At 31.8% G+C, this 12,422-nt stretch overlaps 1 protein-coding gene across 2 annotated transcripts in view; it reads right to left on the bottom strand.

Annotated features, from left to right (window-relative positions):
* The window catches only part of LOC100169480 (probable chitinase 10), a 17,174-nt gene extending 5,186 nt beyond the window's left edge, over positions 1–11,988 (bottom strand). The window contains exons 1-27 of one of the 2 annotated variants that reach the window (XM_001943003.5): positions 11,863–11,988; positions 7,952–8,114; positions 7,537–7,628; positions 7,306–7,470; positions 7,046–7,234; positions 6,710–6,987; positions 6,333–6,638; positions 6,150–6,276; positions 6,026–6,079; positions 5,780–5,962; positions 5,585–5,714; positions 5,387–5,528; positions 5,097–5,324; positions 4,831–5,029; positions 4,342–4,454; positions 4,030–4,252; positions 3,010–3,462; positions 2,755–2,945; positions 2,471–2,675; positions 2,250–2,386; positions 1,826–2,189; positions 1,584–1,763; positions 1,309–1,520; positions 1,090–1,225; positions 885–1,027; positions 624–809; positions 434–559 (exon numbers count right to left, since the gene is read on the bottom strand). In XM_001943003.5, the coding sequence (XP_001943038.2) occupies positions 434–559; positions 624–809; positions 885–1,027; positions 1,090–1,225; positions 1,309–1,520; positions 1,584–1,763; positions 1,826–2,189; positions 2,250–2,386; positions 2,471–2,675; positions 2,755–2,945; positions 3,010–3,462; positions 4,030–4,252; positions 4,342–4,454; positions 4,831–5,029; positions 5,097–5,324; positions 5,387–5,528; positions 5,585–5,714; positions 5,780–5,962; positions 6,026–6,079; positions 6,150–6,276; positions 6,333–6,638; positions 6,710–6,987; positions 7,046–7,234; positions 7,306–7,470; positions 7,537–7,628; positions 7,952–8,114; positions 11,863–11,929 (4,992 nt within the window). In that variant the 5' untranslated portion in view covers positions 11,930–11,988. Of the gene's footprint in view, positions 1–433; positions 560–623; positions 810–884; positions 1,028–1,089; positions 1,226–1,308; positions 1,521–1,583; positions 1,764–1,825; positions 2,190–2,249; positions 2,387–2,470; positions 2,676–2,754; positions 2,946–3,009; positions 3,463–4,029; positions 4,253–4,341; positions 4,455–4,830; positions 5,030–5,096; positions 5,325–5,386; positions 5,529–5,584; positions 5,715–5,779; positions 5,963–6,025; positions 6,080–6,149; positions 6,277–6,332; positions 6,639–6,709; positions 6,988–7,045; positions 7,235–7,305; positions 7,471–7,536; positions 7,629–7,951; positions 8,115–10,996; positions 11,190–11,862 lie in introns of those variants that run through there. The other variant, XM_008186073.3, reaches the window with a different exon arrangement.
* Positions 11,989–12,422: the final 434 nt, after the last annotated feature.

Genomic DNA, 12,422 nt, shown 5'->3' on the forward strand with positions numbered 1-12,422 from the left:
ATTTATGTTTATTAAAATTGTTAATTATTACTTTACTTGTTGACTTTGTTATTACTTGTGAATTTAATTTATATTATTATTAATTTATATTACTATTGTCTATTTTATTTGTATTAATAAGACTCAATCTTCAAATAGGAAATGGACAATGGTTGAGTAATCAAGTTTAAATTGTATAATTGTATATTATATATTTAAATACAGGATTTCATACCGTATAAAATGTGTTTAATACGGTATAATACGGTATAATACAAAAATTATTATACCCTACTTAAATACAATAGTATTATACAAAGTTTAATACCGGTATAATACAAGGTATAATACAGTATAATACAAAAATAAAATAAAATACCGTATTTTAACAACACTAGATATAATACATATAAGACCTCATTGAATATTTAAGCTTTTTGAATTAATCATTTACCTTTTGTGCTACTGTTTTTACATCATCGAATCCTACCCATTGGTTACCCTTATATGCATATGGGCCCATTCTATGTTGTGGGTCTTGAACAATAGTCCATTGCTCGGAGGCAAGTTTACGACAAATCTATATATAACAATATAATTGTATGAGCAATTAATTTAAAACTATAATCGTTTAAAGGGCATACCTCGTAATAAGCAATGAATCCAGCAGATCGCGTGAATGGGCCAGCTTCTCCTGCACCAGATGAAGGTGCGTTTAAACCATGCACTTTAGGATTAGATAACGTGAATGATTGACCGTACAGTGGAAACCCAAGAACAATTTTTCTACTGTTTGCGCCCTTCTCGATCCAATAATGGACAGTATAATTCTTTAAAAAATTAATTTACATAAGATAATTTATTTTTATTACAACATAATAATACAATATTATTGTTTAACTAACCAAATTGAAATACTCAATTTCGTCTTCTGGATGATTATAAATTGGTGCAACATGACCAGTTTTCTTATCCCATTGACCATGATAATCATAAGCCATTACGCCAATCCAATCTAAGTATTGGTTTAATATAGGCACATCGTAACCTAAAATAATTATATTTTTAATTTAATGATTTCAAAAATATTAAATAAATAAATGTATTTACCAGAATCTATTACTACTTTACTAGGAGAAACAGCAGCAGATAATAAGTATCCATGCGGTTTAAAAGCTTGTTTCAGCTCAATCAAAAAATTGGAGAATGCATTTTTGTCAGAATCTGGGCCTTGGTCACAATTGGTCTGTATTTTGTTAGTTTTAGTTATTATTGATAAAAGAAAAATAATTCAAAAAATATAATTTAATAATAATATATATTTATTACCTGCCAACATTTCGGATATTCCCAATCAACATCAAGACCTTCAAAACCATACTTGTGCATAAAATCGAGTACATTGTTTATAAACTTTTTGCGACTGGAACGATTATTGACCAAACGACTGTATTTATCACCTGCTGAATCATTCCATCCACCTAAACCAATAGAAACTTTGACCCCACGTCGTTTGAGTGCCACTACTCGTTCATAGAAACCTAAAAAACGTAATTTTTTTTAAGCATTTTTTTGTTTTGATCGAACCTTAACTTCACGCGTACCATTATCGATGTCTGCCCATGAATCGAATACTCTAATAACTAGTTCTGTGTAATCCAGAGTGGCAAAACCATACACTACATGAGTGCACAAATTTGGATCCGTGTCTTCTGGGAAAAATTTACCTGGTGAAGGTCGGTACCACGCCCAGTTGGTGAAATAGCATACAACTTTATACTGTCCTACAAGGTCAACGAAAATTGTATTATAAGTGTTATAAGATTTAATTTTTACCTCAAGTTACCCGTCAAATGATAGTTCGATTGGGTCGTGGGAAGAGTTGCGGCAGTTGTAGTGGTAGGTTTCCATGCCCACGGATCTTCCGTAGTAGGGACTCCAGTTGTTGGCTTCCATGGAATATAATTTTCTTCTGTAGTTGATTCTGAAGTAGAAGTAGTAGAAGTAGGAGTCGTTGGCTTCAGTGTTGTTGGTTTCAAAGTCGTTGGCTTTATTATTATTGGTTTCGAAGTAGTTGGCTTCGTGGTTGGTTCAGTACTTGACGGTTGACTGGGGGATGATGGAATGTCGGGCTCATCGGTCGGGTAAGTGTTGATTTCTTGAGACGGCATGCACCCAGAATTCATTGGCCAGTCACAAAGTCTGAACCTCTGTATCAAAAATAAAATTACTTCAATGTAATCATAATTATTATTTTATTTAAATCTCACATTATTCCAATAGAGACCAGCAGGACATGAGTTAACTTTAAACTTTCCCCATAAACATTGTAGATATTTGTTGCAATCCCCTGGATGAGGTGCGAATTCGCCATCTTGACATTCCACCGAAGATTTGACTAACATACCTAGAGTATTAACAAACAAAAAATGACTTAATGATTATTATGTAACGATAAAACGAATAAAATTATAATTGTTGGCATTCTTACTGGTGTACGTAAATATACTATTTGAACGTTGGTAGTTGCAATACACGTTGTATTTCCAGTCACACATTTTCTTTTTATCATTCCAGGCCAATCCAGCTGAACAAAACTGTCTAACGAAATAACCGTACGAACACACAAAGTATGAAGTACAGTCACCAATAGCAGCTACGTATTCACCTTCAACGCAATTTCTATATTTTTTTGTCTTTAATACACATAAATAAAACAAAACAGAATTTTTAAATTAAAATTTTAAAAGTTACTCTATATTATAGTTGACTTACAGTTGTTGTTGGTCTCCATGTAGTCACCGGTCTGGCTGTGGTTGTCGTTGGCCGCCATGTAGTGATCGGTCTGCCTGTTGTTGTCGTTGGTCGCCACGTAGGGGTTGGTCTAATTGTTGTAGGTCTTGATGTCGTGACAGGTTTTTGTGTCGTAGTTGTTGTTGTAGTCACTTCAGAAATTTGAGAATTGGCTGTGAATAATTTTAATATTAAATTTAACATATTTTAATAATAATTATTAAACTAAAAACTCACTGGGTTCATTGCACTCAACATTTCTTAGTGAATCGCATTTGTTGGCATTTCTATTCCACAGCAATCCTTCTTTACAAGTGTATTTCCTATAACGTCCGTTTTTACATTGATAATAGTTCTGACAATCGTCTTTAGAAGATTGATACGTTCCTGGTTTGCATATTTCTTGTTGCTCTGGTTTTTGAGTATGGTACTCGGACCACCAAGGGCGATTTACAGATGGCTTGTGAGTTGTTTGTTGTTCAATTTCGATTATTTCATCAATATTCGATTCAGTTGTGGTTGTAGTTGAGGTGGTTGGAGGGATTGTAGTTGTTGTTGTTGAAGGTCGGGTTTGTGGTTTAGTTATATATTGTGTTGTTGGTCTAGTAGGTTGTTGTGTTGTCGATATTGTTGTTGGTCTAGTAGGTTGTGTTGTTGATACTGTTGATGAAGATTGTTCTTCCCAAGAACCTATAGGTAATTAAAATATTATATAATTGTTAATAGGAATCAATTGTAGTGGTAATGAGAAGTTTTCATTATTATATTAGCTGTAACCACTTATGAGTTATACATTATAATACAATTTTATAATATAATATACCACCATTGATTAGGTACATATTATATAAATATATAATCAATAATTCTTTTAATAAATAATAAATCTATATCACAATTTTCACTATTTTATGAATTGAATATACAGGCAGAAATGTATCTATATATTATTTTAATAATTGTTTTAAATTAATTAATCTACAAGATACGTACAATTGAATGTATTTACTTGATTAGTTTGAGTTTAAATATATTTTTATTTGTATTCATTGTGTATGTTAAGATTTAAATATCTACTACTATAGTAGAAGTTGGTGACTTTGAAATGGCTCCAGTAAAAAGAAGTTTTCGTATTATTCTATATATTCCACTACCCAATCAGTATTTTATTACCTATCGATACTTAATACAGATTATAGATTTTTATCGGGACTAGAACATCTTATTTCGTTCTAATTTCAAGTATAAAACACAAACCTTGTCCTTCTTCGGTAGTCGTAGGAATCTGATAAGTCGGTGTAGTTGGATAATCTGGTTTATTACATATCAAATTTGATGATTTAATTGGAATCCTTTTAAACACTTCGTTAACTTTTGTCAGCAGTGGATAAGAACCTTTACAACATATATTGTTAAAGTCATCTAAATCAATTGTCCAAACCATAGCTCCACCAAGTTCTTGATTCACTATATATTCGGACTGAAATCAAATGATTTATTATACAATTACACAATATTCTAAACCTAAAGGATAACTATTAATATTCTAATGTTTGTATTGTATTATACCTTTAATTTAATAGATATCTCGTCGTCGTAACTGACCCATTGATTTCCATCATACGCATATGGATCAAAACCACTATTTTTATCCCTTGATACTTGCCATTTTTCATTAGCAACTAAAACATACATTTTCTATTTATAAATATATAATATGATACGAACTACCGAAAAAACATTTTTTATCATAACTTTAATTAATTTAAAGTAAAAAATAATAACGTTATTAATTCATATTAATAACAATTTTCTATTCACATTCATAATTCATTGGGTTGAATAAATAATTATATAAATATGCATTATAATAAAAAATAATATTTTTAAATTAGCCAAGGAAAAAGTTGAACATATGCCTACCCTTATTTATACATTTAATCAAAATACCACGCATGATACAAGTTATATGTATTAATGAAACTAATCATATTATGTTTTGTGGTATACAAAATGGTATATGGATATAGTTATATTATGTGTGTTAAGGTACTGTACCTCTATTACAAATTTCGTAGTACGCCAACATTCCTGGTTGCTGTGTATATTCACCAGGATATCCTGATCCTTTCGCTGGGTCACCAAGCCCGTGCTCTGAATTCGATGACAAAGTGTACGTCTGACCATAAAACGGAAGACCCACTACGATCTTTGACGGATCTGCGCCCAATTTCCTTATTAATTTAATGGTGGAATCCTAAATATATGAAAAAAAAATGTTATTTGAAACTACGAAAGTGTTATGTTATTTTCTATTAACATACCATATTGTACTTCGGAAATTCGTCACCATCTTTGTAATAAGCCGGACTCACATGTCCAGTGACATTTTCCCAAGAGCCATGATAATCGTAAGTCATTATAGACATAAAATCTAAGTATTCGCTAAGACTTGGAAAGTCATAAGCTTCTTTAATAATTTCTTCATAACCAGAGATTGCAGCTGACAATTCAAACGGCGGGTCTTGTTTATTGAACTCCGATTTAAGCTCCTACAATATAAAAATCAATTAAATATTGACCTATTGTATTTTTATATAGACAATGACAGTACTTGTATTAGTTTAACAAAATTGGTTTTATCCGAAGATGGACCTTGAGTGCAATCGGCTTGCCAACACACGGGATAATTCCAATCCAGATGAAGACCGTTAAAATTATATTTTCTCAAAAACGCAACAGCAGAATTTACAAAACTGTAATAAAATAAATTATTTTTAATCTATTTTACCACACCTCTCTGGAAATTTACCTTCTCCTCGAAGTTCCAGTGCTAATTAATTTTGAATATTTGTCACCGGCCGAGTCTGTCCAACCACCCATTGAGATCATAACTTTGATATCTCCAGATTTTGAATTGGACACCAATCTTTCATAAAATTCTAAAAATTAAAAATATTTATCACTTTGTATTAATCATAATTTTGTACTATTAATCGATTATTACTGTTCTCAAAATCTTCCCATTCATTTCCCGATGTTATTGTTAAATCATTGGGGTCTAGAGAAGCAAATGCATAAACTACATGTGTACATAAACCCTTGTCGATATACTCTGGAGCAAATTTTCCTTCTCCATAACGGTACCATGACCAGCTGGCAAAGTAACATACCACTTTTTTGTTTAGATCTAAAAATAAATTAACTGTTAGGTACCAAAATCAAAACATTTTAGCCGGCTAATGACAATTACCAAATTGTAATGGTGTTTCTCGTAGATCGTTTGCCATTGAATTTTTTTTATTCACTTTAAAAATAATAAAACAAATTTAATTTAATAATATAGAAATATTTTTACATTAACTATTTAAACTCACCATTACTAATATACGTTTTAACAGTGGTTACAAGTGGCCAAGGAGTGCCACAAAGCCCATTATAATCATCTGAATCTAATGACCATAACATTACTCCTCCTAATGATAATTTTTCCATATATTCAAGCTAAAATACAATAATTATATTATTAAATTCAACTTCCGTCGTTTAATTCAATTTACTTTTCGTGTTAAACTGTGGTGGTTCTCATAACTAATCCATTGATCTTTTCTAACAACAAACGGGGAACCAGATTTGTCCGAATACTGTCTCCAATCGTCTTTTTTTGTACGATCGCATACTTCGTAATACGATAGGAATCCAGAAGTTTTTGTCCATCTACCAGCATATCCATCACCGTTTGTTCGAGAGCCTGGTTGGAAATTTTTAGGGTCAGTCAATCTGAAACTTCTCCCGAATAGTGCTACACCAACTATTATTTGATTTGGATCAGCACCATTGTGTATCCAATGCTTCACCATATAATCCTTGAAAAGTCAAATTTATATTATATGTTGTCTATATAAACTATAATTTGATAAGTATTTGAAATATTTACCACATTGCGGTACTTTGACGATGGATCCCTATCTACTGCACTGTACAGTGGGGCGTGATGACCAATAATTTTCTCTCCATCTTGTCGAAAATCAAAACTCTTAAGAATAATGAAATCTAAATTTAGAACAATTCTTTTAGTGTCATAGTTTCTTGACGTTTGATCCAGTGGTGGTACAATTAATGATAATGACCACCCTCTTGGTTTTAGCACGCTGGCCAATTCTTCAATCAATAGCGGAAATTCTTCTTTAGTGTTTTCATCTTCACCAAACTCATCTAAAATGTATTTAATATATAAAACTTAAAACTTAACATTATTATAAAAATGTATTACTGTAAGTTGTTGGTATAACATCAGATAAAACTAATCCATCAAATCCACTAATTTTCAAAACTTCCGAGACTGAAATTATAAAGTCTCTCTTTGAAAACGATACACTTTCGGGTAAAATGTCGTTAATTAATAATAATATTTTTGTGGCAGGGTTTTTCTTTTTTAAACGTGCGATTGAAGCGAACGTGCCTAAAAATTAGTAAAATATTAATGAACAACAAATGAGCATTAGAGTCAGAATATTTATTCAATGTTTTTACCATTTGATTGACTAGAATACCAATTGTTTGCAATGGTGTCAAAATTTGTGTCTGCAGAACTGAACAATACATGAGTACAAGACGACAAAATTATTTTTTCCAAATTTTGAGGTATTTGATTTTTATGGTATTGTGTAGAGTCAAGATGACAAAAAACATTGGCACCTAGAAATTTAATTATGATAAAAATAAATATTTATAAAAATATTTCAAGATTTAAAAAAACATTACTTCCAGACGCTAGTCTATATTTTGAGGGCGATGGATCTTTTTTCGATGGCAGTTTTTCAACAGCATCGCGAACAGGAACATGTATTTTATATCTGAGGATATATGAAATATTTTATTGCATTATTTTCATGGTTATAATTTTGGTCAAAAATAGAACTATATTCTGCAATATAATTTGTATTCGTACACGAATATGCAAATTATTGAGATGTTAAATAAATACTTGTTTAGAATTAAATTAAAATATATAAGTACTTATATTATGTATTTTACACTTGAGTAATTAATTGGAATTTTTATTATGTTAAACATAAGTGACTTTTATGTTAACATCACCAAATCAGTTTTAGAGTAATAAAAAAATATATTTAATAAATAATAATGAACAAATGTTGATTGGTTTAATAAACATTACCTTTCGAACTGATGAGGTACTCGTTCAATAGCCGCCCTACTTGGTAAAATATTAAATTCCCTGTTGCGATTATCGGATGATTCATCTTCATCTATATACGTCAAACCTCGTGATGGTACGAAAAAAAGGATAACGGTAAACAAAACACCGATGATCCTCATGGCTGAAAATATTTTAAATAACCGTCATTGCACGTACTTGCATGTATGTTTTATGAACAAAACGCATCACGTTGCATCATTTTTAGATTTTTACCGTAATACAAACAAATTATAATAATATGTTCTATAGACCTTCATTGGAAAAGTTGATATTATTATAAAAAAAAAAAAATGTTTGTATACCATAAAAAATCACTATTTATCTATAAAAAAAACAGCAATAACACATTAGTGACGGTCTTATTGTTTAATATTCGTGCGGAGTATGTAAATACGTTGACCCAAAGAATTAAGGAATATTCGATTCTTCACTAGAAAAAGTGGTTTCACGACCCTCACGAACTCTTACGTTACAAATCGATTCCATTAGTTTAATACTTTTAATATGTTATGTAATTTTTGGCGCGCTACCTGTCCAAAATTAAGCAATCAAATTTTTCACCCCAAATTAATGGCTTAAGTATGACACCATTAGTCCAATCTTTGTTAATAACAATTAGTTTTAGCTATTTTTATTTCAATAAAAGTTAAAAATCACGTTATTCGATTTTATTCTCGATCCGAATTCCAAATACATAACGTTTTAGTTGGGTTTTTTTTTTTATTAGACTGCGCATAGCGATTTCAAGGTCGTGACGATAAATAATGTTTATTTCATATACACAAATATATCATATTATGTATATAATATATATATCATTGTATCTCTGGTCGATCAATTTTTTTTTACGAACGTTGCCGAAGCCGTTTTTTAACCGCCGACGTCCGTTGGTAAATACCTTTTTGTCGTGTAATCTGTCAACACTTCCTACACTGCATATAATATTGTCTATATACGTCCCATACCGATGTGTATCAAACGCGGAGACGCGTATTAATGCATATGGACAACAGGTTAGTTACTGCGAGAGGTCAAGTGCAATAAAGCCCGGGCAACAGTGCTCGGACGGTGACTCTAATAATAAAATATATAATATACACCTGTAGATACATAAAATACGCTGTGTTACTACCGTACGACTCGGAGGCAAATTCCGTAATTATCTCGTATTAGACGCGATCTGTTGGTTTAATTGGAGTGCCGACAAATCTACATAATCACATCACAGAGACGCACCCGTAGTAGCATTACAACTGGACCATTACATTATATACAGATGTGCCGCTGATATTCGCCCTCGGGGCGACATAATAACACCCGATCGCTGAATATGCGCCAATAATAATGGCTGGCGGGATACCGTCGTCATCAGATGAGTAACTGCTACTACGCGCAAAACAATCGAACCCAATCAGATTTTTTTACGTATCTATTTCGTGTGAGAACAATACCAAAAATGTGTTTATATTATATTATTATATTGTTGTATAAAGTAGGTAATAAAAGGGCACCACGCCTCAATATATTATGATTTATACATTTATAACGTTGAATGGTTCTTAGAATGATTTTAGTGTTTTGTTTATTCATTTTTTTTTTGTTAACTCGATCATAATATTTTAAAGTTTTAACGATACTCGTATTTCGGTGACAAAAATTATTATTTCTAATTCCAACTCAAACAGTTTTGTAAAATGAGAAATCAATAAAAAAAATACCAATAGGTACGTGCGTTTGAACTTCCGGTCCATTATCGTAGAATACGTAAGAACTAAAAAGCATTAACATTAAATCCACCGTACTTTATATGTGATGAGAAAAAAAATTAAATTAAACAAGAGAAGCATATATTTAATAACAAAACCAACACAAATATAACATTTTAAATTTTAATTAGAAAATTGCTTTTCTTAAAACTATACATTTTAAATAATCTCAAAACGAGTTATAAATTATAAATATTAAATTTACCGACATCGTATGGTTAAAAGTGTATAATTTAATTATATTTTAATAGTTAATGATTATTCAAAATGTAAATATGTAATAATGTAAAATGTAAATATACTAAAGTATGCAATCTTCGGTTAATAGGTAAATGTACTGCTTTAGAACCAAAATATTTCTAAGTGGTTAATATTAAATATTCATCAAAAGTACGCCATCTACTCATCTCGCATCATCTTAATCTTCTATAATAGTTTTTGTTGTTATCAAAATAATATAATAAGCTAATGTAAGTTGTTACACAAATAAACATAAGTATAATTTTAAAAACAATATTTACATTTGGCACGAGACAATGTAATTCTAATATAATTGACCGTCAGCAGGAGATAATATATTATAAACTATTAAGGTTATAATAACTAACCAGTGTTACGTACAAAATACAAATTGGTGAATACATTTTTTTTCATGGAACGTATATATTATAGTATATATGAAATTAATAAATTAAACAATTTAAAAATAATATATGTATGAATATTGAATACCTACAGCGAGATGACAAATTATGAAAATCGCAAACAAAATTTAAATAAATAATATTTTATTTATAATAGACACAATTTGATTATTTATTAAACCTCGTTGAAAAAAAAGAGATGTCTTATGAGGTGTTAAAAAAACTTACTTATTTAGAAACAGTAAGCATGTTAAAAATGCGAAGACACTAAGATGACAAATAACGAAAATTGCAAATAAATGCGAGGATATATATTTTAAGATTGTATTTTATAGTTTATTGAGAGGGATAGGGGTTTAATAATATCATTACGAGTTGATATTTAAAGTGTTGAATATAATTTTATTTGTATTCAACAACGAAACGACACAGGTATGTATGAAAGAACCACTTAGACATTAAGACGACAATTGACAAAAAAAAAAAACCATGCAAATTAATTTCAAGACGGTAATTCTTTGTACTTATATATTCAATAATATAATAATTATACGTTTGCGATTTAAACCGATAGTAATTATTATGTTACATACCTCTATTCAAAATCGCATCAGATGACAGAAAGACCTGGTCAAGTGGCTCCGGTGGTCGTGTCGTATAAAAGCTCAAGATTATAGTTATTAATATGTTACAGGTCAGGTATCTACCTACACCGAAGTCGCTGACTCGTCAAACTCCCGAAGTGGATTAAATCTCGAACGGATTAAAAATACAATATATATATATATATACACCGTGGATGAACCGCGGGCGATCTGGATGGGAGTAAACAAAACGATTTGAGCTGTGAGCCTTGAGTGAGCGCGTCCGACACGCGGCTCCACAGAGCCTGAACGTGTTTATGTAATATTTTGTAAACGGCAAACGAATGTATTAATATTATTATCTTACGAGTGACGAACAAGTCGCAGGACGTCGATTTTAAACGATATTTGTATAGGAAAAAAAAATTCAGAAGTGGTGTAACAAATTGAAGACGAAAACGTTAAATTGTGATTTTTAATAATATTCTTACGATTTGTGATTATATTTTCGTGACGGCGACGACCGCATCCTGCGTGCACATATCGCGCACTGGCGTCACCCGCGCGAGTTTTCCGATCGGCAAACGCATAGGATATTTTTTCTCTAATATTGTATTAATAATATGATTTAGGATTCACGTCACGTGCCCGTATAGTCCGACGTCATGTCATCACTACTGATTATATTCTTCAACGGTACAATACTATTATATTATAAATTTTTAACTACCTATCGATACGATGATGATAATTGATAATAATATTTCGAATACGATTTTATTATACTTATATCGTAATAATATTATTATACAATCGAAACTACGCTATATGAAACAGTAATACAGTATAATATAATATTCGAGCTTATAATGTACCTGAGGTGGTGCTGCCGATAGCCGACCAGCGGCGGTTTCTTGGGCGGTTGACGACACGACGAGGCATGATATGTCCGGTGGACGGCGCGGACCGCGGTAGAATGATGTCGTTAAGCCTCCGCGGTCACGGAGGCAGCGGCGTCTCCACCCCGTGTCGAAGCGATCGTTCGGAGGGGAGTGTGATCACTGACCGGTTCAAGGTCGTCCGGAAAGGGTATACGTTCGGTCGGGTTGGTGGGCGCGCGACCGGAAACTCTGCGGCCGATCGATGGCTTTGGAAAGGGATATCCAGTTCGCGATCAGTTTGCAGTCCGATGGGCGACTACCGACGATCTCCGTAACTTCTTCAACGGAATTTCACAATGCGCTGTGATTTTTCCGAACAAATCGATTCATTGAGTCCGTTTTTTGCGATTTTCTTCTCCTGTAAAATTCTCTCACACCGGTGTCGTGGAAATTCGTTAAACTATTACAATTGGTAGGTCCTACACACAACATAATAATAATATAGTACGCTCGTCACTCTGATCGCATATAGGCCCTATCATACTTACGCGGTC

This window comes from Acyrthosiphon pisum, chromosome A1 (assembly GCF_005508785.2).
Source record: "Acyrthosiphon pisum isolate AL4f chromosome A1, pea_aphid_22Mar2018_4r6ur, whole genome shotgun sequence".
Classification (NCBI taxonomy): Eukaryota; Metazoa; Arthropoda; class Insecta; order Hemiptera; family Aphididae; genus Acyrthosiphon; species Acyrthosiphon pisum.